Here is a 27,729-nt window from a genome sequence, read left to right as displayed (position 1 = left end):
TCTCTCTCCAATACCCAACCCAATAACCATGCCACAAATAAGATGCAATACTTCTAGAGACACCGCTGCCCTGCGGCCGTCACTTCCCAGCAGAAAGGCAAACTGAAGCTTCAGGCGCTGTGCCCACACTCGTCTCAAGCACTTGGTTAGAAGTAGTTCTGCGTGTGTGCTTGCCCCTTAGCATTACTTGGCCTTCTGGCCCAGGAACGGAAACGCACACATTCCCTCATGGAAATCGGGACGCTCACTGCCACCACCCACGTCACCTGTCAGTGGCACTGAAGCAGCCCCCGCACGCAGCCCAAGTTCACTCAACTTTTCTCTTGGCCTCAGATGGAGAAAGCACTCGAAAAAGGCCCCATCGACCCAGACGTAGCCAGCTGCTCGAGTGCTGGAAACCCAAGAAAAATAAAAGCAAAAGAATAATGACAAGAAAACAAGTGCCCTGGGGATAAGGATGTAAGAAAAGAGAAACCAGAGGTGGGAAGGGCAGAAGAAAGGCTGCAGTGTTCAGCCCTTTTATTTTTGGTCAGCCTTCGTCTGGGTCCTCACTGTGCTACCTAGCGGGGATGTAAGATCCCCCTTAAACAGTGTTGGGACACAAGAGAAGGGGGTGGCAAAGCATGGAGGAACCGCCTATGGGAAGCTTGGAGAGAACTAGCAACCCGAGAGCAGACCAGGTCAATGACTGCGTCCCTGTCAAGCTCTCTCCACTTGGAAATAAAAAAAAGAAGGGAAAACCTCATTCTGCAATGCTTCACCCTCCCCTGGGGTGCTGGCGACCTCTCCTGCTTCCCCACTCGCAGCCTCCTGACACTAAGGAGAGGTGTGCGCATTCTGAGACGGGCTCCCACCCAAACAGCTCTGGGTACCCTGATGGGACCTCACTCTGCCTCCTGGGGTTTTCATTTTAGTTTAAACAAAGCACATCTGGACTGGCCATGGTAGAATTTTAACAGCCTACAGAGGAGGTGAAACCTTGGGCCACTCACCTTGCGATATATTTGTGTTTCGTACTTTTTATATCAGTAGCAGATATGTAAAGTACTGACATAGGTTATTTTTTAGTGTTCAGAGACACACGTTTGAGAAAGCGCACTATAAGAAGTCCTTATGCTACCACATATTTTTCAAACCCTAAAAAAAAAATTGTCAATCTGCTGAGCTGTGAGTAAATTAGCATATCATCAAATGCCCCAGGTATGTTTCTGATCTACCTCAGCTGAGTTTTAAGGAGCTGCTAACACCTCATGGGAAAGTGGGCACATTTTTTTTTTTTAAGTGCCCTCTGGACCTCTACTTGATTGTTGTGGGTGTTTCTCATTGTTTTGTCCCTTTGAGTTTTCTTCATAGGAAATGAAGTGCCTCCAGCTTTGTGTGACACCCAGAGTGAGGCCCTCAGAGACACGGGTTCTGTGCCATCTACAGAGGACGCTGGAGGGGGTGGTTTGCTGACAAAAATCTCAAAGCCCCCTTTTCTCCTGATCTCCTTTCATGTTGCTGGGGAGGAGGGATGGGGGGAGCAAGGATGTCCTCAGCTGGAAGCTAAATACCCTGTGTTTTCCAAAAGGGCTCTGAACCCTGCTTTCAGACTTCAAAGTGGTCTTCTGTGAGCCACCTGGGAAAGGTGTTTGGCCAATAAATAGGTGACACATTTCATATTCTGACTGATAAGACATGAATATGAAAACTATCCAAGGCATGGCCCTCCCACCAAAAATTCTGTGACCTACAGCTCCACCCAGGGCAGCCAAGGCCAAGCCCCGCAGCCCTCAGCTCAGCATGGGACAGGGGGGCGCTCCCCGGACCATCCACGTGCTCCAGAGGAAGGGGCTGCCGGCTGAGGCGGGACTCGCCCCTTCTGGGCTGTTGTGCCAAGTGACACGGTACTTTTCTTTGTTTTTACCTTGTATCTCTTTTTACATCCAGGAACCGGGCAGGCGAAAGGCTTCTCCTCCCCGCCATTCATGCACATGGAGCTGAGGATGGCTTCGGAGCTGATGGCGCTCTCTGTGGTCCAGGACTCGTCGCTGTCCGACTCTTCATAATCCACTTCCTCCTCGTCATACTCACTGCCTGCGGGGTCACAGAGGGAAGGGCTGTCAGCAGGGTCGCTCACAGAACAGGAGGAGCAGTGATGGGACGGCAGCTCTTTCCCCCGGAGAGGGCATTCCCGGAACCAATGCGTCCAGTCCCCAGGACAGTGTGTGTGGGTGTGTGCGTGCACGAGTGTGTGTGCGTGTGTGAATCTGCATGCCCACCTCAGAGACCTGGTGTAGGCCATCCCAACAATGCATGGCTACGAATTAGCTGAGTGACCCCTTGAACTGGGTTCTGTGGCAGGTCAGCTGTGATTGCAAAGGTGCTGCGAAGGCTCCGAGGCCAAAACCAAAAATAACCAATGACCACAGACACCTCTCACCCCAACACACACACACACACACACACACACACACACACACACACACACACACTACGCCTGACGTTCCAATGGGTAGAATTCTGTTCCCTTGGTTTTATGCTTTATTGGCCTAGTCAATGCAAGAGTCTGGGAGGGGGTTACATTTTACACTTATTAGGTACGTGCACTTCAGTGGGAATTAATTTCAGATCTTTATAGGTTGAGATGGTCAGACCAAGAGGAAATCTGGAATTAAAGGGGGTTACCCCAAGCTCGGGAGCATGGGGACAGAGATGCCCGGAGCTCTGAGGGCAAACTGTCGGTGTCCCGCTCTTGGAGACCAAACACTTTCTTCCTGTACCTGTCCCCAGGGAACTGTGTCCCGCTCTTGGAGACCAAACAATTTCTTCCCGTACCTGTTCCCAGGGAACTGTGCCCAATGTCCCCTGGGAGGCAGGCAGGGCTCACACACGTAGCCAGACAGTTCACTGGAAGCACGGGGATGCCCTGTGTTGCTGAGGTTAAGCGCTCTGCTCAGCACGGAATTTAAAATCTACTTCACTGACTTCTGTTCTGGATGGCAGGGATGGAGAACCACTTCAACCAGCAGCCCCCTTTGGCTCTTTTTAAATGAGGCCCAAAGCCACTTATTTTGAGCTTTTGCACAATGCAACCCTGAAGGACATAATTCTACAGATCATAAACAGTGTAAAATAATATGTTGACAAGTCCTAATGCATTTACAAGCCCGGTGGAATAAATAGGAATTATAGCACAACATTAATAAGAATTATATGGCAGCAATTACAGCTGTGAAATTCATCCCCCAGGTGTGAGGCTAAATTGCACCAGCGGCCTGCCTGGGTGCTCCATGGGTTCTCTGGTACATCAATTATTTCAACACCAAATATTGGCACTTTTATTGGGTTTCGTTTTAATAGGCATTAATAAGATTGTTTGAAGAGCCAGGAACAAGGACGCCAGCATCTGAGGCTAACACTTAAAAGGATCCAGGAAGGAAGGAAGGGACCTCAAACTGACTGAGTGCTTACGTGTCAGGCACGTTAGGCATGTTATCTCATTTCATCGTCTGGGGATTCTGTCAGGTGGGGATGACTGTCGCTTTCTCATACGGAAAGAGAGGAAACTGAGCCCTGTGAGGCTCAAGAGCTTCTGCCTTTTCAATTAGCCATTAAGGGAGGTCATGTTTTCCCACGCTGCCCCCAACGCCAGCAGCTCTCTGAGGGGGCCCCTCCCAACCTCCTTGACTTTGGTTCTTTACCATCTACACTCAGATGGAACTCAAAGCCGTCTGTTTTGAAGCCTGTTTAGAAATTGTCGGGTGGTGCAGAGACAGCAGTGTGGCCAAAATGAGGCTTGCGAGTGAAGCGTGGGTTTCAGGACGCCCCGCTGTCCACGATGTGGCCCCCAGAAATGAGACCCACCTTGGGAACACTTGCCCAAAACACCCCAGGGATCTGCTGCACCACATCTCTGCGTCTGTGAGCGAATCTCGAAATCTGCTTTTAAGTAGGGCACTGTTTAGGACATTTTACTCTTAAACAAATGCCACACGCTGGTGTCCTTTAAATGGCTTGTTAGAAAACTATAAATGCTATTTCGCCAAGTTCCTCTATTAGGACCTCGGAAGGTCAGAATGACTAATTTATTCGTCTTATTGGACTAATTTGTTAACCTGAACACCGAGAGCCATGCAACTTTTACAACTGGGGGGAGCTGCAGCCCAATGGGGGGCTTAGTGAAACCTGGCAGAGGAGGGAACTTCAAAATTGAACTGGATGCAAATGGGCCAGGCCGGAGGGGTGCAGGCTGTGGATGAGGCAGGGCGACCACGGCTGATGGTCGGTGCCAAGACCCCTGTGAGAGAGAATGCTAGCGCTGGGACAACACGCCCAAACTGGCTCCGTCCTGTGCTACGTGGGCCCCACATGCACCCCAGTCATCAGTACAGCCCACAGGCCTTTGGGTGCTCTGTGAAACTGTCTCCTTTGGATGGGGATCAAGAAGGACCTGTTTACACTTAATTGTGTCTTAGAACAAAAGAGAGCAACGCACAGGCTTGGATTCATGTCTCAGCTCTCAGTAGCTGCGTGACAGCTCCCTGACCTCTACTTTCTCTTCTGTGAAATGGGTGCACATCTCTTCCTTACAGTTTAATTTATGGATTAGAAGGAATGTCTACAGGGCACCTGGCACAAGAGGACCTGCTTGCATACAGCAAGTGCTTAAAAAAACGCAAGATCATTTTGGTAATATTACATATACATAATACATACAAAATAATATTTTTAGAAAGGCCTGTTGTGAAACCAAACAAAACATAATTCTGAAAAGTTTGGGACTCTCCACTAGAAAAACTGCAAGAGGGACTTCCTATCAAGACAGGTGCCATGTTGGCTGAGGACTTTGCAGTGCAGGCAGAGCTAAGCGCCTCTTTCCACAGTGAGTCCACGGGACCAGGCACGAAGCACAGACGGGGGTCACATGAGCCCTGGCACGGTCACTGACAGGCAAGTGACATCACCTCACTGAGCTTTAGACTTCTCATCTGTAAAGTGGGCTGATAAAACTACCAACTATTAAGGCTATTGTGAAAATGAATTGAGTTCCTGTTTTTTAAAAAAATACTTAGAACAATACCTGGCATAAAAGAGGTATTTGATAAACAAGCAAGATGCCACATGCCCAGTTTATTTCATCCACTCTTCCCTTGCTCCCTCTTGAGGATACCGATTATTTTAAAACAGGAGTGCATGGGGGAACCCACTGTACCCCAAATGCTTCCCTGGCATCAAACAGAACTGTCAACAGCTGTGAGGTAGTGCTGCTTGGGAAGCTGCCGCGTTGCAACTTACTGCCAGAGGGCCTGCCGCAGGTAGCGAGGCCACAGTTGTTAAAATGTCACCTGTGCGATGCTAGCTCCGCCTGGAGCTCCCTTCTGGAAAACCTGCCGGCAGGACCCAGTGTTCTGCAGAAAACACCTGAGGCCAAAACCCCTAACTGCTCTTAGTCTCTTTTCTAACTTCTTTCAACTCGAGGAAGAGCAAACCGGAAACTAAAGTTATAAACCTATATAACTTTAGTGACCCAAACATCGGGGTCTACCCTGTCTTCTTTGTTTTATTATTAATTTCCTCATGTCTTTCCAAGAAGAAAAATTACCCCCACGCTGGTTTTCCACGTCCGCGTTCTCTGCTATCTCAAAACTGACTCCAGAATGAACGAACTCCTAGCACTTTCCAGACCTTCGTTAGAGAATTCCCCCAGCCATTTAGGGAAAGCAAGGCGAAGCAAGGCTGGTCCTCCTAGCAATGGTCGCCCAACTTTTTGATCCTACATCCCAACCAATAAAAAATTGGGACTAGGGATGGCCGGTTAGTTCAGTTGGTTAGAGTGCGGTGCTGATAACACCAAGGTGCCGGTTCGATCCCCGCATGGGCCACTGTGAGCTGCGCTCTCCTTAAATACAAAACAAAAAAAAACCTGAGTGGCTCTAATTTCCTTTTCTTTTTGATTGACTGATTATTTATTTTATTAGTTTCAGGTGTACAAAACAATGCACTAGTTACATTTCACCCCTCACGAACTGATAATCCCCCTCCCTCAATCTATTGCCCCTCTGACATCATATGTATCTATTACAATTCCCTTGACTCTATTCTCTATGCTATATTCCATATCCTGTTCTAATTTCTTACAAAAAAACAACTGGGACTATGAGTGTGTGTGAAGATATTTACTGTAAATGATATATCGCTGTGTAAAACATGCAAATGAAAGGATGATAAAGTAGTTTAGTATACATATGTATTAATAATTGGAAGAAATACTTTATGAAGTAAGTATAAAGATTTCGTACTCCCTCCACCTCACAGACCATCTTGTGTGTCCACTGCAGAAGCCACTGCCCTCCAGGCCCGCTGGAGGGGGCAAAAGGACACATCACAGCCAGCTTTGAGGCCATCAGATGGAAATGAGGCTTTGGACTACTCCAGGGGAGGACAAGGGGCTGTTAGGGAATGGATGCATTCATTCATTCATTCATTCATTCATTCATTCATTCATTCATTCATTCACTTATGCAACCCTGACCTTGAGTAGAACAGGTGATCTCCGAGGCCCTGTCTAAACCCCGCCCTGTGAACCTACAGGTGAAGGGGCAAGGCTCTAAGCCAGGAGACAGAGGGACAGAAACAAGTAGAGTGCCTTTTCTGAGCCTCCACCATCCAGAATCCACAAACGTTAATTTCTGCATAATCTGGTAAGCAAAAATTAATAGAAAAGTATTTCCTCTGTGTGAAAGGGAAAAAACCCAACACCCTACTTGTTGTAAGCCAGGGAGGTGGGGAGGAAAGGATTTTGGAGCATGTGAGTCACAGGATAGAAAATGTAATGTCACTGTGCAGTGTCACATGTGAAAACTGGTTGCCACTAGTCTTCCTTGGGTTGAATTTTCCATTTTCAGACATCACGCTTGCACTGTCCCCCTCCCCCCCCATGGGGGCAGGACAGCGGTGGAGAGAGGTGCCTTGGTAGCCCCACAAGCTCATTTCAGCATTTCAGTTTGGGAAACGAGCAAAACCTAGTAGATAGGATTTCATGATAAGGCTGAAAAATTCCTCCTGGTTGTCAGCAAAGGAAGTGAAAATCAGAGCTGGTTTCATGAGTCACATGAAAAGACAAGATGGTCCGGGACGCCTGTAAACACACACGTTTCACCCGCTGGGACAGAGGTCACATAACCGCCCAGGAGCCCCGAGTGCCTCTGCTGAGCTCCCTCTCAGTTGTCGCAGAGCCATGTCAAGTCTTGTCCACGCCCCTTACACTCTGCCCACCCTGCCCTCTGCTCACCCCTTTAGGCATTTGGCCCACGATCCATTTTAGGACCTAGTGTTCTCGTTCTTTGTATTCATAAACATAGGGCATACAGATAGATAAAAATAAGCCAGCCTTTTCAGAAACCCTGTACGCCACATTTTGCTTATAACCCAGATCATTAACATTCATGCAAAAGTGATAAGCTCAGTGACAGCAAATTTAAGCTCTCCTGGGATGTCATATTCTGGCAAACATATTAGCAAAGAGTTCCCTTTCTGCCTTATAGACTTATCATTATAAATTAGCTTTCCCGGTACTGACCCACTTTACATGAGCTGAAGCAACAACCGGCTAAATGAATCGGCAATGGGTGATCGTGAGGAAAGACACCCCAAAGGCTCTGGGGACCATGAGCCAACTCTCACAAATTCTGCCCTCCTTGCCCTTGGCCTTGGCTCATTCCTAGCAAGTCACTCTCCTCATCTCCTCTTCCGCTATGGAATGGGCCCTGGTTCTCCAAGCCAGAAGGAATGTCTCACTCACTGGCCTCAACACTCTCGAATGTATTATTACCTTTGAGTAGGCTCCAATGCCCAGGGCAGTGGGCTCTGAAGAGCCGATGGACATGTGTTTGTTGAGTGAATGAATGAGGGAATTACACTGCAGACTTCAGTGTGGAAGGAGACCCAAGATTACACAGCCTCCACTCTTCACGTCCTACAGTCTTAAAAAATGTAAATCAGATGATTCCACTTCCCTGCTTGAAACCTTCCAATAGTGTCCCACAGCGAGGAGCAACCCAATGCCTTATCACGACCTAGACCACATCACAGTTGCTTGGATCTTTAATATCTGGAGGACTTTTGATATACAGAAGGTACCAAAAAAATGTATGCACATTGTAAGAAAGGAAAAAACTGTATTAAAATTGTAATAATATATACCGATGACAAAAGATGAAAACAAGTCACCTGTATACACCCCTGGTATATAAGAAAACTTAAGAACTACTGATGCTTGGTTTACTGCTAAAATTTTACACCCATAAATCTAGTTAACAAATATTTCTAAATATTCAGATACTATTAAATAATTTTTAAAATAAAATGCTCATATATTTAAGTGTTGATTACAAATTGAGTCACATGCTACAAATTTCAACAAAATTATGCCAGCTTTACCACTGAGTAGTTAAGCTTCAAAAGAAAATATCTTAAAAACAGACAAATCATACAAATAATCATAATTGGGTCCTATAGATTTGAATTATTTTTTCATCATTTCCATCCTCAGCTTTGACTTTCCTGGGGTTGTAAGAATCTGGCGAGGCCTAAAAGCAACAGCAGCTGATCTCGTTCCGAGGAAGGCAGGGGTTTTGAGTTACTGACCAACTGACTTGGTAAGAACAGGCAGAACAAAATGATTCCAGAGTGAGTGAGCCTGTTCTCGCAGATGGCAAGATTTCAATCTTTTGTATTTGCGACCACACGGATGGACCTAGAGGGTATTATGCTAAGTGAAGTACGTCAGAGAAAGACAAATACCACATGATTTCTTATAAGTGGAATCTCAAAACAAAATAAATGAACAAACAAAACAGAAACAAACTCATAGATACAGAGAACAAATTGATTGTTGCCAGATGGGAGTGGGTTGGGGGGATGGGTGAAAAAGGTGAGGTAATTAAGGACAAATTGGCAGTTAAAAAACATGGGGATGCAAATAAAGAACAGCACAGGGAATATAGGGAATATTATAATAACCACGTGTGGTGTCAGATGGGTGCTAGACTTACTGGGGTGATCATTTCATAAGGTATATGAATGTCTAATCACTATGTTGTACACCTGAAACCAATATAATAGTCTATGTTAACTGTAATTGAAAACAAAGAGTATAAACGATGCTCCTTTTTGTGCAAGAAATAGGGGAAATAAGAAGACATAAACATATCTGCAAATTAAAAAAAAAAGAACTTTTATGAACAGCATTCCTATTTGTATTGCTAGCACTATTTTTAAAAACTGTACTGTCTAGTAAATCAAAATACCTGGTGGAAAAAAAGGAAAAAGAGTGAGCCTGCATTTCCTGGGCTGGATGTCTGTTCCATAAACAGGATTTTAACAGCCCTGTCTTTCTTGCCACATCATGTCTTCCATACAATCACTAGGGCCACTGGAGATCCCATCTCCCTGAGGACCAGGGGCTCATGCTTATCTCCCCATCTTGCAGCCCACTCTTGCTTAGGCTCCCTTCCTACCTGTTTGTGACCAGGGTGTGGGCTGGTCCTTCCTACTCTCGCCCCAGTTCCTACTTTTCCTGCAACTCCACGCTTCTCACAGTTCCCTGCCAGTCTGCTAACTGAGGTGGAGAGCAAGACACCTATATTTCATACACAGACATCGACTTTATGCCAACACTCCCAGAAGAAGCAAAACTTACAGAAATATAAACACATCCTGTTGCTTTCACCTCTTGTATTTCAGCTGCTTTGGGGCACATTTTATGTTAATTTCTCCATGTTGAGGATCCTTTTGGACTCACTGATTTTCACAGAGTCCATTAATTACTAATTAGCTACCAGTCATTACCACACTCTACGATGCTTAAATTACTACAACTTGGCCAGTGGAAGTCCCTTTAGGTGGTCTCCTTTGTCCTCTCAGTATTTCTCCATTATTATTTTTAATTTAAATTTTCTTTAATCCAAGTTATCATTGCACATAGTGAAAAGGCAGACAGCTAGCTCTATGAGGCTTAAAAGGAACACGAGGAGTCCTCTGTCCCATCGCTTCCCACTACCCCATAGCAACCGCTTAACGTCTGTTACTGGGACTTACCTTCCATTTCTAAACAACATGTTTCTACTGCTAGTTTCTGATGCTCAGTTTGGATATCTGTTGACTTCCTATTATGCAAGATAAGACTTTTGATCCTTTATATACCTTCCAGCCCTCCTCCTGCAATTCCCCTCCTCCTGGTGTTATAGAATTTCATCACAATACCTGGTTTCATTAGTATTCAGTGTTTGCACTGTTAGGACACTGGGCCACGTAGTGAAGGACGATCACATTTTTGTTGTCCTTGGAGTTAATAAACACCATTTTCGTAGCCTATGTGGTTGTTACTGTCTTTCTCATGTGGAGACTCCTCCTCCTCACCACCATCACCACCACCATCACCATCAGGGCAGCTGACACTTATCTGGGGCTCAGCATGTGCCAGGCAGACTTCTAACCACGGGGCATCTAGTAACTCATGTCAGCTCACGACAACACTGAGAGGCTGGCACTATGATTATCTTCATTTCACATACAACAGAGGCTTAGAGAGGCAACGTGACTTGTCTGGGGTCACTGAACGCCTCATGGCAGAGCAGGCACTGCAACCTGGCTGCAAAGCACGTATCCCTCACCAGGGTACTGTACTGCTCGCTTGAATTCATCCCAAACTCTCTAATGGAAGTGCAGATCTCTCGATATGTTTAAAACCAATGGGTATTGGTTTGGTCTTATTTCTTACTTCTCTCTCCCTCTCGTTTCCTCCTTCTTTCTTTGTCCTCTGAGACACACACTCCTGGGGCATCCACCCGGTTTCCCCCAGGCCTGCTGCAGAGCCGTCACCCTGGGATTTCCCTTTACCACCGTCCCAGCATCCCCTTTGCTTCTCCTCATGGGGGTTGTGGGGTGACCCTTTTTCATAGATCCCATGTCTTCCTCTTTCTTCATTTACTTCTTGCTTGGGTCATGGGAGGTACAATTTTGAGTCCTTGAATGTCTGAAAATGTTTTTATCTTACCCTAACACTGGATTGTAGCCTGGAATTAAGGGCCATTTTCCCTCTGGATTTTGAAGACACCGCCCCGGTGATTTCTAGCATCTTGGGTGCTATGAAGAACCGGGCCACACTGACTCCTGCTTCTCAGAACCTGCCCTCCCTTCTCAGAACCTGCCCTCCCTTTTCCTTTTCTCTTTGTTCCCCACATTCCAATCTGTTCCCCAAATTGGAGAATTGTCACTCCAATTCTTTAAAAAAAAAAATATATATATATATATATATTATTATATTATGTTAGATAGAACCCAGTTTTATAGTAAAATAAGACCGGGTCTTATATTCATTTTTGCTCCAAAAGACGCATTAGAGCCGATGGTCTGGCTAGGTCTTATTTTCGGGGAAACACGGTATAATATTAGATTGAATATCAACTGTAATTGAAAAATAAAAATAAAAAATAAAAACAATTATTCAAACTAAACATTTAAATGGATTTTCTCTGCAATGTCATTTTCCCTCCTTCTCTTTTATGATGCTTGTTTGTCTCCTTGTTTGCTATGCTGGGGTCACTTCAATGACACCGCTTTCCACACTAAATTAGAAGCCAGGTGTCTATAAAATGTTAAGCTCGTTACCTCTTCAGAGCCTTTTCCTGTGTGTCCCTCTCTTTGGACACTCTTCTCCCAGCTTTTCTCATGATTGGCTCCTCCTCAGCTAAAACGTCACCTCCTTTGAGAGGCCAGTCCTGATCACCTATTTAAATATCCCGTCCTTCTCTAGGCACAGTCTCCTCCTCGTGGGCACCTTCCACACACCACATCTAGTTTTCTAAGTCATCTTGTTTTCATCTTTATCTTTCTTCTCCACTAGAAAGTAATATCCACTTCACTGAATTCCTGGTGTCCTTAAAAGTTCCAGGTACACAGCAGGCACTCTATATATGTTTGTCGAACAAACAAATGAAAGGCAAGGGCAATATCAGGCCTCCTGACACCAGGCCACTGCTTTTCAACTACATGTTGTTACTTGGGAGAACAGTGTAAATGATGAAGGCATAGTGAAGATACAAAAAATTTAGGTCTCTGAGATTCAGGTGCTGTCACTTAATGGCAAATGAGCTGCCTTCGTCCAGTTCCCTGTCATCTTTCTCTATTGGTGTGACTGCGTCACGTAAGGGCTAAGGTTTGCACGGAGGAGTCTGTGACTTCCCTCCTAGCTCCTTCGTCCTCCAGCAGAAAAGTGGGAAGAAAGTCACCCTAACTCCATGGCTGGTGACTTGATTTGAAGTCAAGATCAAGGCAAATGAAATCAGCCTCTTTTAAAAACTGAAAATTCAAATTTTAAAACAATTCCACAAAGCTATAAATTCTGAATTTGAATAGGCACATTCTCAGAAGAAAGATGAAAAGAAGTAAACACCTAGAAAACATTGACACCTTTCTCATTAACTGTTATATCTCATTTCCCTTTACTGGTATACCTCTTAATCCTTTTCTTCCTTTCTCTTTGAGACTTCAAAGAAGCCCTCTGTACTTTTCTCTCACCTACTCACTTTGGAGTCAAATCCCTTGGCTTGTTTCTGATTCTGGGCTTCAGTTTCAGCAGCAGCAGCAGGAGTCCTGGGGGAGGGGGGGGGCTCCAGCTGGGTGTATTTCTCTGGGTACCTCATTTCCCAGCTCTCCATCTTGGAGGAGAAAGAAGCTGCCCTTAAAGCACAATCGCGTCTTCTTTATTGCTCCCATATCTTGGCTATTTTTCAGGAAAAAATAAGCAATAAGGTACGACAGCGTCTCTCCAATATTGCATGGACTTGGGGGCATCCCCTCCCCCACTTCTGGTTCCAGGTCATCCGTTCCACTATTTTACCTTTGGGGGAGATCAAAACGAGATTCCTTCCCCTTAGTCTTCCAGTTGCTGCCCAGGATTCACGGAGATTTAACCTAATAGTTTCCTGTGGCAATTGGCAAATCTAAGGACCTCCTTATAACTCAACATTGTAGTGGTTTTAAACCTTAGACTATGACCCATAAGTGGGTCATGACATCAATTTAGTAGGGAACTGGCATTTAACAAACAAAAGGACAGAATGGAACAGAAAGTATCAGAGTGTAAAATGCATTCACGAAACTTTTGTGTGTTTCCCTGTAAAATATAGTTCTGACTATGTGTCACTGTAAAAAAGCTTAAAGTGATTTTTGACCATCGACATTTCAATTTATAGAACTTCTTTATAAAAGAACCAACATGTTTTCCAGAGGAAAAAATAAACAATTTTAACGGACATTTATATAGGTTGTAACACAAGATAAAAGAGAAGAGAAAGGTCGTTTTGGTGACCTTCGAGAAGGTATTATGTCAGCTACCAGGAACCTAAAATCCAATAGGGAAGCCGTGTTGGCAGGCCAACCCCAGGAGTGTCAGGCCGGCACAGAGATGGAGCTAACAGAACCTCATCTATGAAAGGGACAGGCTTGGGAAAGGACAGAAAGCATGAGGACAGGTCTTCATCGATTTAGGACCATGTCCCGTCATGTTCTTATTGAATATTCTCAAGGACAATCTTTGTTTTTGAAGTGGGTGAACCTGCTCTTAAAAAATGGCTCCAAGGCATCCAGAGCCCTTCTGCTGGACGAAGCAGGGACGTGCAGGGTACCCTGGGCTCTGCCTAGCCTGTCCTCAGGTTGCCAACAGAATGGGTTCTCAGTTTTAAATCTTGCAGCCGAGCTCAGGAGGGCTGGTGGCAAGCACGAGGGTGAGAGGGCCGATTGGAGACCAACTCAGAAAGCAGAGGTCCAGGTGTGTCCCAGGGCAGCTGGCACGTTCGTCTTCTCCATTACCCTTACTGGGAAACCGCTGTCAGATGGTGCGTTCCGCGAGGCAGGGCTTGAGGTCCTTATTCCGCAGCATCCAGCTCCCAGCATGTTCTCTGGCCCGAGCAGGCCTCAGCTAATGTTTGTGGAATGAAGGAAATCCACGGCCGAGCCCCTGAGCACTGCAAGGATGGCATTACTCAGCGCAATGCGCATAGGTACATGTGTGTAATAGACGTTTTGTGTATGACGTCTATTACACAGCGATTACGCTTATTTAACACACACTAATTTGTATATGATAAAATAAGAGGAGCTCTGACGACAATCTGCAAGAGGCACACACACCAGCTTCATCCTTCCATTAAGTCAGGTTAGCACAGCTACGAACACCAACCCAAACCCTGTCTGGAGGCCGTGTGGACAGGCGGGTAATTCAGGGACTTACAAACAGGCCGCCTGAATTAGGATTCTGGCTGTGCTCTTACTAGCTGGTGGCCTCAGCCAGCTATTTTACCTCTTTATACCTCCATTTCGTCACAGGTAAAATGGCAATCACTCTAGACTTAACCTCTAGGGCAATCGTGAAGATGCTATGATCTAATATGCATAAAGGGATTAATTTCTGGCACACCATTATGTATTATCTCAGCACTACTTGGTATTATTATTTTAATCAGTAATATACAGTGGTCTGGACCTGAAAGAAATGACCAGAGATCCGCCAACCTAACGAGAAATCATCTGGTTAGAAGCACCTGCCTAAAATGCAGGGACAACAATGCCTAAGAATAGTTCACGTTTCCAACACAATGGATTGGGATACTGATTTCTAATGCTGTTGGGGGGAAAATGTTGACTGAGGACGACAGTACTGCACTTATTTTCATTAATTCCTTCCCAATACTGAGACCAGGGGATGGATAGACGTGCAGCCTCTCGGCCCTCACAGTGAGCAGAGAGGTACTGGCGGTTCATTACGATGCCGTGGATTTCCCCACTGGGGGAATGCCTGCTTTTAATAACACGAATTCTGCAAACAACGGGAGCAGAGGATCATCTTTTCTGAAACAAGGGCAGCCTTTCTCTGCAGTACTGAGGCAGCTTGCCAGGGCTGATTACTGGTCTGGTGTTTTCCCGTCTCACTATGAAATACATTGTGCTATATTTACAGGGTGCAAACCTACAGACAGGGTGAAGATGTTCTTATGCCAAGAGCCAGCCCAAAGAGGAGGCCTGGGAAGCAGAGGATGATGGAGAGTGAGGAAAAAAAAATGTTGTTATAATCAAGACGAGAAATAATTAGGGTCTGCCAGCAAAAACCCGTTTCCACTGCATCAGAGTATTTGTCTCTTTCCAGACACGCAGATGACATGAAAACGCACCACCACAGAAAGTAAGTGGCTCCTCCAGGGAATAATGTCGTGCGAGTCACAGAGAGTTCACACAAATCTCAGCGATCTCCCATAAAAGCTGAGTTTCACACTTCGTCCCATGTGGAAACTACAGTCTGTGCTACATGAAAAGCACGCTTTATGAGAGTACTTCTGATTTTTAAGAAGGCTATTTGGCTTCCTAACAGGGCAGCTTCCTGAAAGCACCAGTAATGTCGTTTTTACATATTGCACATATCAGCCTAGCTGCATCGTCGTGAGGGCCGCGTTGAAATCTGGTGAAACGTTATGCATGTGACAAACCCTGACAGCAGTGATTGGGAGAAATTGCAGGTGCAAGAATTTCCCAAAGAGATCGTTTTAAGTATGTTATAAAAATGAGTCAGACTTTCTACTCTGCAGGCATCGAGTGAGAACCGGACAACCTGGGCTTTCCCGCTCACAGCCTTAATCATTTCCTACCCGCTTATTTACCTACGCCCTGTCGCGGTGGCAGGGTTTGGAAGGCCAAGGTCTTAGTGTGACCATCCAGGGACCCTGAGGACACTTTCCCTATTATTTCCATTTCTTCAGCAATATCTCATGGTCAGAAGAGGACACCATGAGGCTGACGGCCTGGGTCCTAACACTGGCTCCTTCACTGACTCGCTCCATGACCTCAGGCACCGCAAGTGCCTTGCCACAGAGCCCGCATCAGAGGTTAATACACAGGTACGAGCTTAAGCTTAAACCAGTCCTTACCACACAGCACTACCAGTTGTTAGTAACTTCACTGAGCAGACAGGTGATTCCACAAATTAAACAGTCAATCAGGATGACAGATGTGGCCCAGTGGGTTTTTTAAGACCTAGGGGTCACCGAGAATCCCAGGAGCAGTGGAGGTTAGAGCTGCCCAATTCTCCTGCCCACGGGGACTCGCACGGCTGTGACTAGTTCGCGCCCCTGCGGATTGCTGTCCCTCTCGCTGCACTCTGATGTTCCATGCTGAGCTGGCTCCTGGACTCTCACTTCTCCCTTGTGGCTTGCTCTGGCCCACCTGTGTTTTGCCGAGAGCTGGAGCTTGCTATCTCTCTGGTCACCACCTCCAGACCCCTCGACCCACGTGCTGTCCTTGGTCAGCCTCGTTGGCGTTTTTCACCTTTCCCCCTGGAGTGGCGTGCTCTGGCCTGGCCATCGGCGCCCTCCTCTCCCAGGCCCTAGCCTGCCCTGGCCTATGTTCCATGACAAAGACACAATGCCGCTTCCTCAAAAGACTGCCTTCTTCTGTAAGGTAGACATTTGATTTCAAAAGTGGCGTTGAGCTTTCCCCATTGCCGTGACTTACAACCATCAACCTTGACCGGTGACAAGAGCAGGCTCCTGCAGCCAGATGGCCAAAACTCGAATCCTGTTTGTGGGATCTTAGGGAACTCGTCTCCTGCAAGGCCCAAGTACCCCACCTCAGAAGGAGAACTGTCACAGTATCTACCTGACAGCCGGGGTAAGGACTGGCCATTTCACGGAAAAGGCTTTTCACCGTGCCTGGCAGAGAACAGGTTCAGTATAGACCCTGGAGTGACAGTTACACACACCGACAGCATGATGTCTTTCTTCCTTGCTCAGAATAGAGGCCGGTGGGCTCTTTCCTCCACTGTTATCCCCTCCTCAGGCAACTTCAGGGTCTCTCTGGACACATGTATTGCTAGTCTGGAAACCCTGCACTTGCAGGCTGCCTCGTAGCGTGTTTACAATACGTCATGCCTAACAGAAGGATGCCATATAAATGCCACATGGTGATAAACAAGAGGTTTTCCCATGGTTTAGTAACAAGACCGAGGGTTTATTCTTAGAAATCTGTTGAAGGCTGAAAACAGGAACAGTTGTGGGCTATCGGTCCCCAGGCAAGCTGCAAGAGAAACGACCAAACACCTGTCACTTTGCCCAAACCCTCACATGGAAATGTGATGGATGATATATTTATAGGTCGGACTCCCAAATCATCAGGTGCTTAAATTCCGTTCTGCTTGTGGCCAGGCTGGATGGGAATTTTTATTATAATGAATGAGGACTGAGCAGATATTTTGGAGAGTTTAGACAGCTGTGTTTGATGGCACAAGCCTCCGAGGTACACCTCACAGCATCGGCTCTGCTTCTTCCTTCTCCCACTTTTCCAAGATAGATTATCAAACCTCAGCAGTGGCTTCTATCTGGGTCACTTCCTTGTGTGGTAATCCCATGGGAGACCCGAGGGGCTGCTTCTGGCCTGTTTTCCAGAATCTTATCTAGGAGAAGGCAGGCCAGGAAGACACTGGTAGGAAATAGGCTTCATCCATAAAAAGCAAACAAACAAAACCCAAGTGACAAAAGACACCATCTCACTGTCCTTTTGCCATTTTCTTTCCTTTTAGAGGTAGGAAATGGTACTCCTACCAAGATCCGACTCTCTGTGCCAAGTAATGAAAGAATTTGTTTTGAATTTCTGTGTCTCATTTTCTTAGACCCTCCACTAACTGGCCCCACCTCTCTAACTTCATTTAAAAAGCCCTCCCCTCACCCCCACCCCACTATTAGCTCCTCTCCGCTGGGACCTTCCAGGAGGTGTTTTCATTACTGTGTTTCCAGAAAATAAGACCTAACCGGATAATCAGCTCTAATGCGTCTAATGGAACAAAAATTGATATAAGACCCAGTCTTATTTTACTGTAAGACTGGGTATAATACAATATAATAATATAATACCAGGTATTATATTAATTTTTGCTCCAAAAGACACATTAGAATGATTGTCCGGCCAGGCATTATTTTTTGGGAAACGTAGCATGTTGTCCGTCTTACGTCCTTCGGCTCCTGCTCTCCCACTTTTGTTCTGGCCTCCACCTGCCCCCTTCATGTATGTTTTCCAGATCTGTTTTTGTTCCAAGAGAGCCCGGACTCTGTTTTATGCTTCTCTCCTACAGCTGTGAGTCCTGAGTAGGCCTCAGTACATACTTTCGGACTGATTTAAAAATCCCCAAGCTTAACCTTTCTATGATGTCATCAGTGGGTCATAAAATTTCATGGCGGAAAGAACATCAGTCTTCTATGCCAACCTCCCCTCTGACGGAGACCAAGACGCAGGCCTCAGAGAGTGACCTGTCCCTGGTCACTCACTCAGTAAAGGTCCAGGCAGGAGGGGAAGTCTGGCACCCAGGTTCTGGATGTCCCTCCCATGACAATGTCCTGTCTGTCAGTGGTTTCCTGGGTGAGATAAATGGGAAACCCAGCATTTGCTAGCCAGGAGACAGAGATCGCCCTTATTTCACAGATGCAGCACATTAAACTCTCAAGAGTTGGCTCAGTGAACACGCCCAATCCTCCAAATTAAGTCCATCCAAACAAGAGGCCTACTTACTTTTCAGAATGTGAGGTTGAAGTAGTTTGAAAACTATAGGTAGTTAGCTGGCAATGATTCCTACATTGTTTTGAATGAGTATGTGTATCCTCCAGCCATCATCTGTGTACACAGATGCAGCAGCTTCATGAATATACAAAGACTAAGAGCTTTAAACACTTCTCTTAAACTGTCTCTCTAATGCCAAGGTAGAAGCTGGGTCCTGAGGGAAAAATGAAGGTGAGAATTTTCAATCCTAAGTTCTCACATCACTGAATAACTTACTGCCCATCCTCCTCCACTATGGTTTCGAGTTTGATTTGTGGCCAGCACTAAATCCAAACGGCCCATTTTTCAAATCAATCCTGGCCCAGAGGCATAAAGGTTGACCTTGAAGGAGCAAAGTCAGTTCTGCGTGCCAAAGGATTGTGATGTTTGTAATGTGATTATTACAACCCTCAGCCAACCTCCATTTTTCAGCCTGGGTCTACTAACTATTTTTCCCCTCGCATTTATTTTGCTCTATAAGGAGAAAGTACTTTTTTATCCAAAGACAAACCGACGACCTTTGTAAGTCCCGTTAAGTCATATGTCATCCACACATTTCCTAATGAGATAATCCACGTGTCACAGACTACAGGAAGTATTTTCCAGTTGCCTAAATGAGGATTGATGAACACATATTCAGGACACCTTTGGGGAGACACAAGAAAACCTCGGGAATGGGCATTATCATCAAAGTCGAAGCAACCTGCACAGTGTGCATTTGTAAATGGCCATTTCAAACTACTTCAGAGGTATAATTTTCAAGTTTTGGCATCCATGAGACACATTTTATATGACAACATTTTTCCAAAAAAGTGGAAGTTTAGAAAATCAAACCCCCAATGTGTATTATCTGGTGGCCCCAATCTTTTGGGGGTGGGCTCTAGAATTCGAAGGGGGGCAGCATATACGGTTGTGCCTTAGCCGACTGCCAGATGGGGAACTAGTCATGCAGATATACATGTCGAGGATTGAAGGAGGGGAGAAAACTCGATTGGTGCTGTCACATGTGGCCTGTTCAGCAGGCCTCACTTGAGAACATGCAGCTGAAATACTTGTGAGGTGCCAAAGCAAATTCCTGTAATGTCACTGCATACGATGCCGTTGAGGCTTTATCACCACAGAGTGCTCGGAGCCTCTGGAAGTCATTCTGCCTTCTTATATAAACGCTCTCCCTCCCCCTCCCCCAACTCCATTCTCCACAGAAAAAGGCCTTTCAATAATGAACAGCCGTCTGTTCCACAGAGCACAGGAAAAACATGATAAACCGAGTCACACAGCCTTGGCTGTAACCATATTCTTACACGAGATTTCTACCACGCCGTATAAACAAAACACAAGCTATTAACCACTTGCAGAACAACAACAAAAAGAATGCACTGGGTTTCCTGCAATTAAGCTGCAACGTTTTACAGTGCAATTTTATTTATAACACAAGAGAGTAAATAAATAAATATATTAAAAGTCGAACAGACCCCTCCCGCCAAAGGCTTATTCTGCAAATTAACTTTGCAGTAATAAAACCGGTGCCAGCTGGAATCTTTCCCCTGTGCTCGCTGGCACAGGCAGCCAAAGCAGGTATATGGCTGCGAAAAAACAAAGTAGGGCATTTTCCACCTTCAGCCAGCGATGTTAATTGAACCTTGGCAAATGTTTAAAGATTTCTCTCTCCACGTTCAAGAAAGAATTAGAAACAGTTGAGCTGGGGAAAATGAACATCTGTTACTGACTTACACTCACAACCACAATGAAAAACATTCATAATTAAAGCGATTTTGCTTCCTTGCTAGTTAGATCTGTAATCTCGGGTTAAAAATATAAATGCAGAGGCTCCTTATTGTCTTTGGGGCTTTTCTTCTAATGGCTGCTTGTAAAAAAAGGTAGTTTATGCGGGGTTGAATTTTCTTCCGTTGGAATAACAATATCAGGAAACAGATTTGTGTAGAAAGATAGGAGATGACAACAGAAAGCACCTACGCAACTGAGCCTCGTTTTATGAAGCCATGAAACAGTAGTCAAGAAGTGTTTTATATTTGGGAGTTAAATACACTTTACAGCTGTGTAAAAAAAAAACACACCAGAGCCATTTTTAGGCCAAACATAAACATTCCAATGTCTACAAGGTTTACTTCTGTTGAGCAAGTCAGGCAGGTTTCTTATCGACGGAGAGGGAAAGCTTTCCACATCAAGTCATTTTCCGCCCAATATGCAGAAATTTCATCAAGAAAAATCAAATGAACTTCCATACATTCACCCTGGCTGTTGAAATAACCTCCTGATCAACCAGCTTCCGATCTCTTTGCCCTCCAGTCCATCCTCCTTCCGCTGCCAAATTAACATTCTCCCAAATAGTCTCAATCCACAGTATTGCTCTTCTTTGATTGCATTAGTTACTACTTCTCTTATTAAAAATGGCTCCCTACAGCCAACTCTATTAAACACAAAGTCCTTAGCCTAGCATTTTAGTATCTTCTATCTATGTGTAGGCTTCCTGAATCCAAAGGCTCCCCCTAACCGGTGTGTACGTGACCCCTGGTCCCCAAACCATCTCGGTACTGTCGGCTAGGTTTTGGGACTTGGGATACACAACACAACACAGCACTCTCTACCCTAAGTGTACCCTAAGTGTCATCCTTGAAGACCTCTCTCAAATGCTACTTTCCCCAGGTAATTGTTAACTGCATTGTTCCCAAGTAGAAGTGACTTCTCTTTCTTTTGGCCATTATAACACCTAACATAAGGCTCTTAGTTTCAGGGTCTTATAGAAGCTTTACTTGCACCCTTATCCTCCTCTCCAACTAGATCCTCATCCCCTTGAAGTGACTGGTTCTTTTCTATTCATCTTTGAATCCCACACAACACTCAGCGCCGAGTCTTCCAGTAACAGTCTTTAGACTCAGCTCCTCGGTGGACTCTATTCTGACTCTGTTATACCAGAGTCGGTATAACATTTTCTGATTCGTGTCTGATATGCTGCTGATAGGGTCGATGCAGCTACTCTGATGCAATTATTATACGGACTAAAAACAATCATACTCCTATCCATCAAGATAATGTATGATTTGGCCAAACAGTTTTGCCAGGCGTGGGTTCTAACTGGAGTAGCCATCTTAATTCGTCCCTTCTTGGTCAAGGCAAGAGGGAATTCATCGCTACTCATTATTCAACATCGTTTGGGGGGGAAAATCGTAAGACACCATGTAAATCAGCTTATCTAAAGTTCAGCACTGCTTTGTCTGCCAAAGGTCTAGGGCGACTGCCTGAGGACGCTGGCCGCACCTTGGAATGTGTCCTCAATCTCCAGCCAGCTCTGGTCCCCTTCCCACACCAGCAAATCCACCCGGATGGGTACAGGTGAAGCTGGAAAAATCACCACGGAAAGAAGAGAAGGTAGAAAACTGTTGTATCCTCAGCAGAACGTGCGGTGTTCTCTGAGGTTTTGGAAAGTAAGACTGGACAGTTTCCTTTCAAAGTGGTATTGGTTCAATCCACCTCTCCCTTCCCTTGCCACCCCCTCAGGAACGAAAACCAGAAGTGCTGAGGGAGCTGTGATGTTATTCCTGGCCTCAACACAAGCAGGAAGTGTCATAAATCTGGCAAGAAAGCCTAGGCTCATGGGATTTCCAGAACCAATCCGCCCATTTATGAGGATCCGATCATTCAGACAGACATCTGAGCCTCAGGTCCTTATGAAAGACGTTACTGTATGGGAACATTCCTGTCTCTCAGGAAAAAGCTATTCTTTTAAGGTTCCAAACCATATTAGGACATGCCGGACATCGAAAAACATCAAAGGAGCATAGCCTGAATTAGGCCAGTAAGCCTTTAACTGCAGAGTGATTTATCTGGGAAAACTGCTCGTGGTTCAATGGGAGAGAGAGCGAGTGGTGTGCCACTGTTTCACAGTTGGGCAGGAATACTGCTCAAATAGCCCTCAGGTCATCAAGACTGGCTTTGACGAATAGGAAACAAGAGCAGCCCATGGACTGGTGCTGGGTTAGCAGCGCCAGCCCAGCTTGGGAGCTCCTGATGCCTGGCGCTTGAATCATGAAAATCTAGGGTGGGTCCCAGGGCTCCGTATTTTTAAGATGCTCCCCAGTACTGGGAAAAGTTGGGGAATTAGTAAAATACAGTTTTTCATGACACAGGTGCTTGGGAATTTAAGATCGTGTATTAATGCTAAAAGTGAGCCCTTGTTTGTAAGTTGCCCTGAAAGCTTGCTACTGCCCCTTTATGCTCAGGAAATGGAACCACCACCCTCTCAGCTGCCCCTGCAAAGAGCCCAGGAGTCATTCCTCTATTTCCCCTCTCATTCAACTCCCGTAGGCTTTTACCTCTAGAACATACGGACCCCACCCACGTCTCCACCCTATTATCCCTGTCCTATCCCTGCCGTCTCTCCTTGAACTGCTGCAGTACACACCCCCAACTCCTTGAGCTGGTTTTCGTCCCATCCCTCCAACATTCATTCATCAATCAGTCAGAATAATGTTTTAAAAATGTAAAGCAAACCACGACATTCCCGTTTAAAATCCTCCATTCACTTCCCATTCTACTTAGAAATGTGGCAAACTCTCGTCCTCTGGGCATTTCTCTCCCTCCCAACCCATCTGAACCAGCCAGCCTCACACACCCTCTTCTTCATCTAAGAGGTACTCCTTCTTAAAACTCCGTTTGGATCCCATTGCCTCCAGGACGGCTCCTGTGACTCCCTCCCCTGCCCCGAAGCTGGGCTGAGTGCCCCTTCCTTCTAGTGTGCACTGAGCTTGTCTCCTTCAGGGTGTTTACCATCCTGTGTGCATTTCATTGTGTCCCTCCCCTCACTAGTTTCTGGGCTACTTGAGGACAAGGGTTAGGTCTTTTTATCCGTTTCACATGTAGTAGGTAGGCACTCAAATGTCCATTCTGTGTATTAACGAGACTACTTCTCCTGGTTATACCTGGAAAGTAAATAATTAGCCTAGGACCACAGGATGTACTGAGCACTTCTGAAGGGCGCACAAATGCATTGCATTCCATATTTCACATTTGCCAGTCACAGGGGACAGCAACAAGGAGTATGCTTTGGAGAAAGGCAGACCTGGGTTAAGATGCAGGCACCCAAAGTCACTCAGAGTGTAGTGTGGCCTTGGGCAAGTTACTTACCCTCTCGGACCCTCCAGTTTCCCTTCACACAAAAAATGGGTATGTGAGTGACACGCTTAGCAAGGTGCCCGGCACATTCTAGGTGTCCCCACGTGTGACCAACATTGCCATCATCATTCCTCCGGGAGGGCACACCATCGGCTAACGCTAGTGCCCCTTGCCGAGGTGGGGTAGGGGCCAGAGGGTCTCTCTTCCACCTGCTTCAGTAACCATTTTATTTCATAAATCATACCTCCGGATTTGTTTGCCTCCTTGGGTAATCTCTGTTTTAACATCATTTCTGAAAAGTCAACTCGACTGGACTCAGTCCAGTGCAGTCACGTGATTCCACCTCCACTCTTGGGAGAGACTGTACCGGGGACCCAGGCCCACCCTATCCTCTCAGCCCTCTCCCTCCAGAGTGCTAAAGCTTCCCTTTCCGGTCTCATCAGAGCTCTTGTCTTTACAACTGCCAGTACTTGCTGAGTACCTAAAGTGGAAAGAGCACTGGAATGGAAGTCTGAATCCTTTCTAATCTCTCACTGGGGAAGTTCTGCTGGCCTAGTTTCTTAAAATGTCACACATTAAACAGCTTTTATCTCATTTATCAATAATTAGGCAAACAAGAAAGTAAAAGGCACAGTTGGACTGTCCTCAAAAAAAAATAAACTCCCTGATCGCATGTGCTAGGTGGAAAATGCGAGATGGCAAGGCTGTGCAGATACCAACAAAGCAGAAATCACGAGCTGGTGTTTCTCTGGGTGTGGGAGTCAGTAGGAGAGTTTCCATGACTTTCCCCAGAGAGAGGGCTGTGCACCGGGGCCAGGGCCGGTTTCCACAATGAGTGCTCTATACTTGAAAGTCCGTCAAGACTAAAGGCAGTCTTTTCTATTACTGCTTTGTAGCGTGGAAATCCCAGCTAGTGATGACTTTATGGGTTTGTACGGTCTAGACAAGAGGGTTACTCTTTGGTGAAATTGCTCCTTGGGGAGGTTACTGTGAAAATTCCCATACAACTAATTACCATGCTGAAGGGCAGGCTACCAGAGGGCGCTAGACTTTGGCAGAGGCTGCGGTTGGAAAGCCAGTACTCCCTCTCAGCTTTATCACCTACGATGTTGACTTTCCTCCCTGTCAAAACAAGGACAGCACGGGGAACAAGAGCACTCTCGAGAAAAATCAACTCAAGGGAATGAGGGAGAACGAAAAAAATGAAGGCTGCCCATAGCTCGGACGAGAGGGCTGAGTCTTCTCTGAGAAATGAGGAAATACTGACCATCTTTTTGCTTTGTATTTTCTTCATCAATGTTTTCAGCTTTCTCAGCAACTTCAGATCTTTAGCAGCAAGGATGTAAAGATACAGTGGTCTGAACTGGGTATGGGGTAAAATGCTTCCAAAAACAGTTCAGTCATGCTGCTAAAACCCAGAGGAACTCGCAACTATTTTCACCTCAGGTTTTACAGGACTGATAGAGGTAGGTGGCTGTACCTGTTCCTTCAAATACTTGGAAAAAATAATTTTCACCTATCCCAGAACAGAGCCAAGAGGTAACAGCTGTCTAGAAAGCCTTGGATTCTGGAAAAATGGCCTTTTATGGAGAGCAGTCTAGAGCTGTACTCCCAAATTTCTCACCCAAATGTGACACAGGTTCTGGTAGGAGATCATCTCCTCCAAAACGCCTTCCAGATCACAGCTGCACCAGTCAGAGGCCTCCTGTGCCATACCTGCCTCTCCCCGCTTTGCGCTGCTGCTACTTGGCACTCATACAGACACAGTTTTCTCACTGGCATCTTACTTGTCGTGATCCAGTTTCTTGTCTTTCCCATCGTGCTCGTTGGGGGGCAGATTGCATCTGCTCCCCCTTTTGCTGCATTCTGATGGACCTCAGGACGGCCTTGCATACTAAGCGCTCAGTTAATGCCTACGATGAATACCTGATTAAACAAAGGAGAAATTTCTACAAAACAAAACAAGGCCTAGAGAGAAAAAGCATTTTTTTCTTCCTCCTTTCGGTTAAGCTCTAGTAAAGAACCTTGTGTTCATTCTGGGGATGGGGAGCCTGGCAACATTCCAGGATCTGCAGCCCCAGAAGGAACTTGGCTATGGTTATGAGGTCTCGTGAATGGGGAACTATGAATGTAACACAACTGATTATGAAAACACACTCGGTATTTTGTAGTGGCTGAAGTATGACTGAAAGGAAATGCACTGGAGTGGGGATCAGGAAGCTTGGACTTTGGTATGATTTTGACCCAAGTTGGTTCCATGAACTTGGGTTGGACACTACACTTGTAGGAAGGAGTGAGCCTACAACACCAGTTTTCAAATTTTCTGACCACACACACTAAGAAAAAGTTTCCCCAGACAATACTTACCATTACTAACTGTAAAGCACCTATTTCCTATTTCTTCTCTCTTTTTTTAATGCTGGTCATAGCATACACATTACAATAGGCAATGATCTCTACTCAGATCTCTCGCTATCTGCCATGTTGGTTTTCATCCTTTGCTTTCCTTAACTGGGAGGAGCTTGGGGCAGTACCACACGCCCTAATTTCAGGAGTGTTAAGGAATGACAACTTACCTGGTAAAGCCACTGCATCACCCACCTGCCACTCTTCTAAGAAATCTCTCCCGTGGTGTGGTGAGGCCAAGGGGAGGAAGCTGCTCTCTCTCATCTCTTTGACTCTCATTTTAAAGAGAGCAGGAAATGGAACTGGGCCCCTTCCATCCAACTCACAGAATCTCCATCCTTTTTAGGCAACCAAGTCGTCTGAGGCCTCCCGAGTCAGATGACATTTACTTTTACCAATTCGTCTTTGTCAGTCCTCTATTCTTAGAAATACTCTAAAGACATGCCTACTGAACACAAAAGACCATGAAGATGACCAAGGTAACAGCAAGACAGCTACGCTGTCAGTGTATAAGTTGAGGCCACTCAGAGTACTTCACAGACCAGCACTCTGAGTTGTTTTTCAAAATCATGACATTCTCACACTGACCTTGATCCCTTGGGCCCAGCCAGAGGGCGCGGCACCTCTTTGAGAACCTGAGTTGCCCTTTGTGTGTTCACTGTATCTCCACCAGTCGCTTTCCTGAGAGATTTCAAGGGACCACACTACTTGTCATTAGACATTCAACCATATCAGAGGCATGGTTCCTGGCCGTAGGATGGAGCCAGGTGAACTGGCTCACCTGAGAATTAAACCCATGTCCTCAGACTTATTAACACCACGCTCCGGTCACTTGAGCAAACTTTGAGTCATGGCATTCCAGTTGACGAGCATCATGAACAGAGAGGGGAGATAAGATAACTTACTAGAAAACTACAAAGAACCCGCAGGCAGAACTGAGTCTAATGTTTAGTGTCTTTCTCTGACAGCGAAAAGAATCAACAACAACTATTAATTGGGCACCAAAGTAACAATGTGGTTTGGTAGGTTAATAAATTCAGGCTACTCAGAACACTTTCTAGACAAGAACCTGATATCCCTCTGAAGAAGCCACAAATTGCCATCTTCTGGAGGATGACAAACGAGGCTAAATGTTCTGAGAAAATATCCATTCACTTTTCAGTCCTGTCACCTTTCCAAAATACATTATTACATAATAGAAAATATAGACAGTATAAAGAGAAATTCTAGGAGGCTGTGAAATACTATTTTTAAGAGGCACAATGAGCATGAAGATGAAGCTACTTTCAAGTTTATATATAGCATAATTCATTTTCCAATTTGCCTTCCCTGCTTGACAGAATCAAAATGACAATGTTCTTCAGTATGCCACTTTTATAGCTTTAGCTAAAGGGCTCCCACATGGCAAAGGACACGCTTTCCAGTCTTGGCAAAACTTCCTCTTTTGATGATGCCAAGAAACAGATTTTTGCTGAGAAGCAAAAAAAAAAAAAAAAAAAAAAAGAAAGAAAGAAAGGGAGGGAAAAAAATATCTTTTTTGGAATATTTATTACTTATTCATTTTAGGAAACACAG

At 45.5% G+C, this 27,729-nt stretch overlaps 1 protein-coding gene across 1 annotated transcript in view; it reads right to left on the bottom strand.

Moving 5' to 3' along the window:
- JAZF1 (JAZF zinc finger 1) overlaps nucleotides 1–27,729 on the bottom strand; it is a 307,976-nt gene that overhangs the window by 7,374 nt on the left and 272,873 nt on the right. The window contains exon 4 of the mRNA XM_081079665.1: nucleotides 1,907–2,076. Coding sequence (XP_080935791.1) covers nucleotides 1,907–2,076 — 170 coding nt within the window. The remainder of the gene's footprint in view (nucleotides 1–1,906; nucleotides 2,077–27,729) is intronic.

The sequence above is a fragment of the Rhinolophus hipposideros genome (assembly GCF_964194185.1).
Source record: "Rhinolophus hipposideros genome assembly, chromosome: 18".
Taxonomy (NCBI): domain Eukaryota; kingdom Metazoa; phylum Chordata; class Mammalia; order Chiroptera; family Rhinolophidae; genus Rhinolophus; species Rhinolophus hipposideros.
The sequence above is the reverse complement of the archived record's forward strand: the minus strand, read 5'-3'. Positions and strand labels throughout refer to the sequence as shown.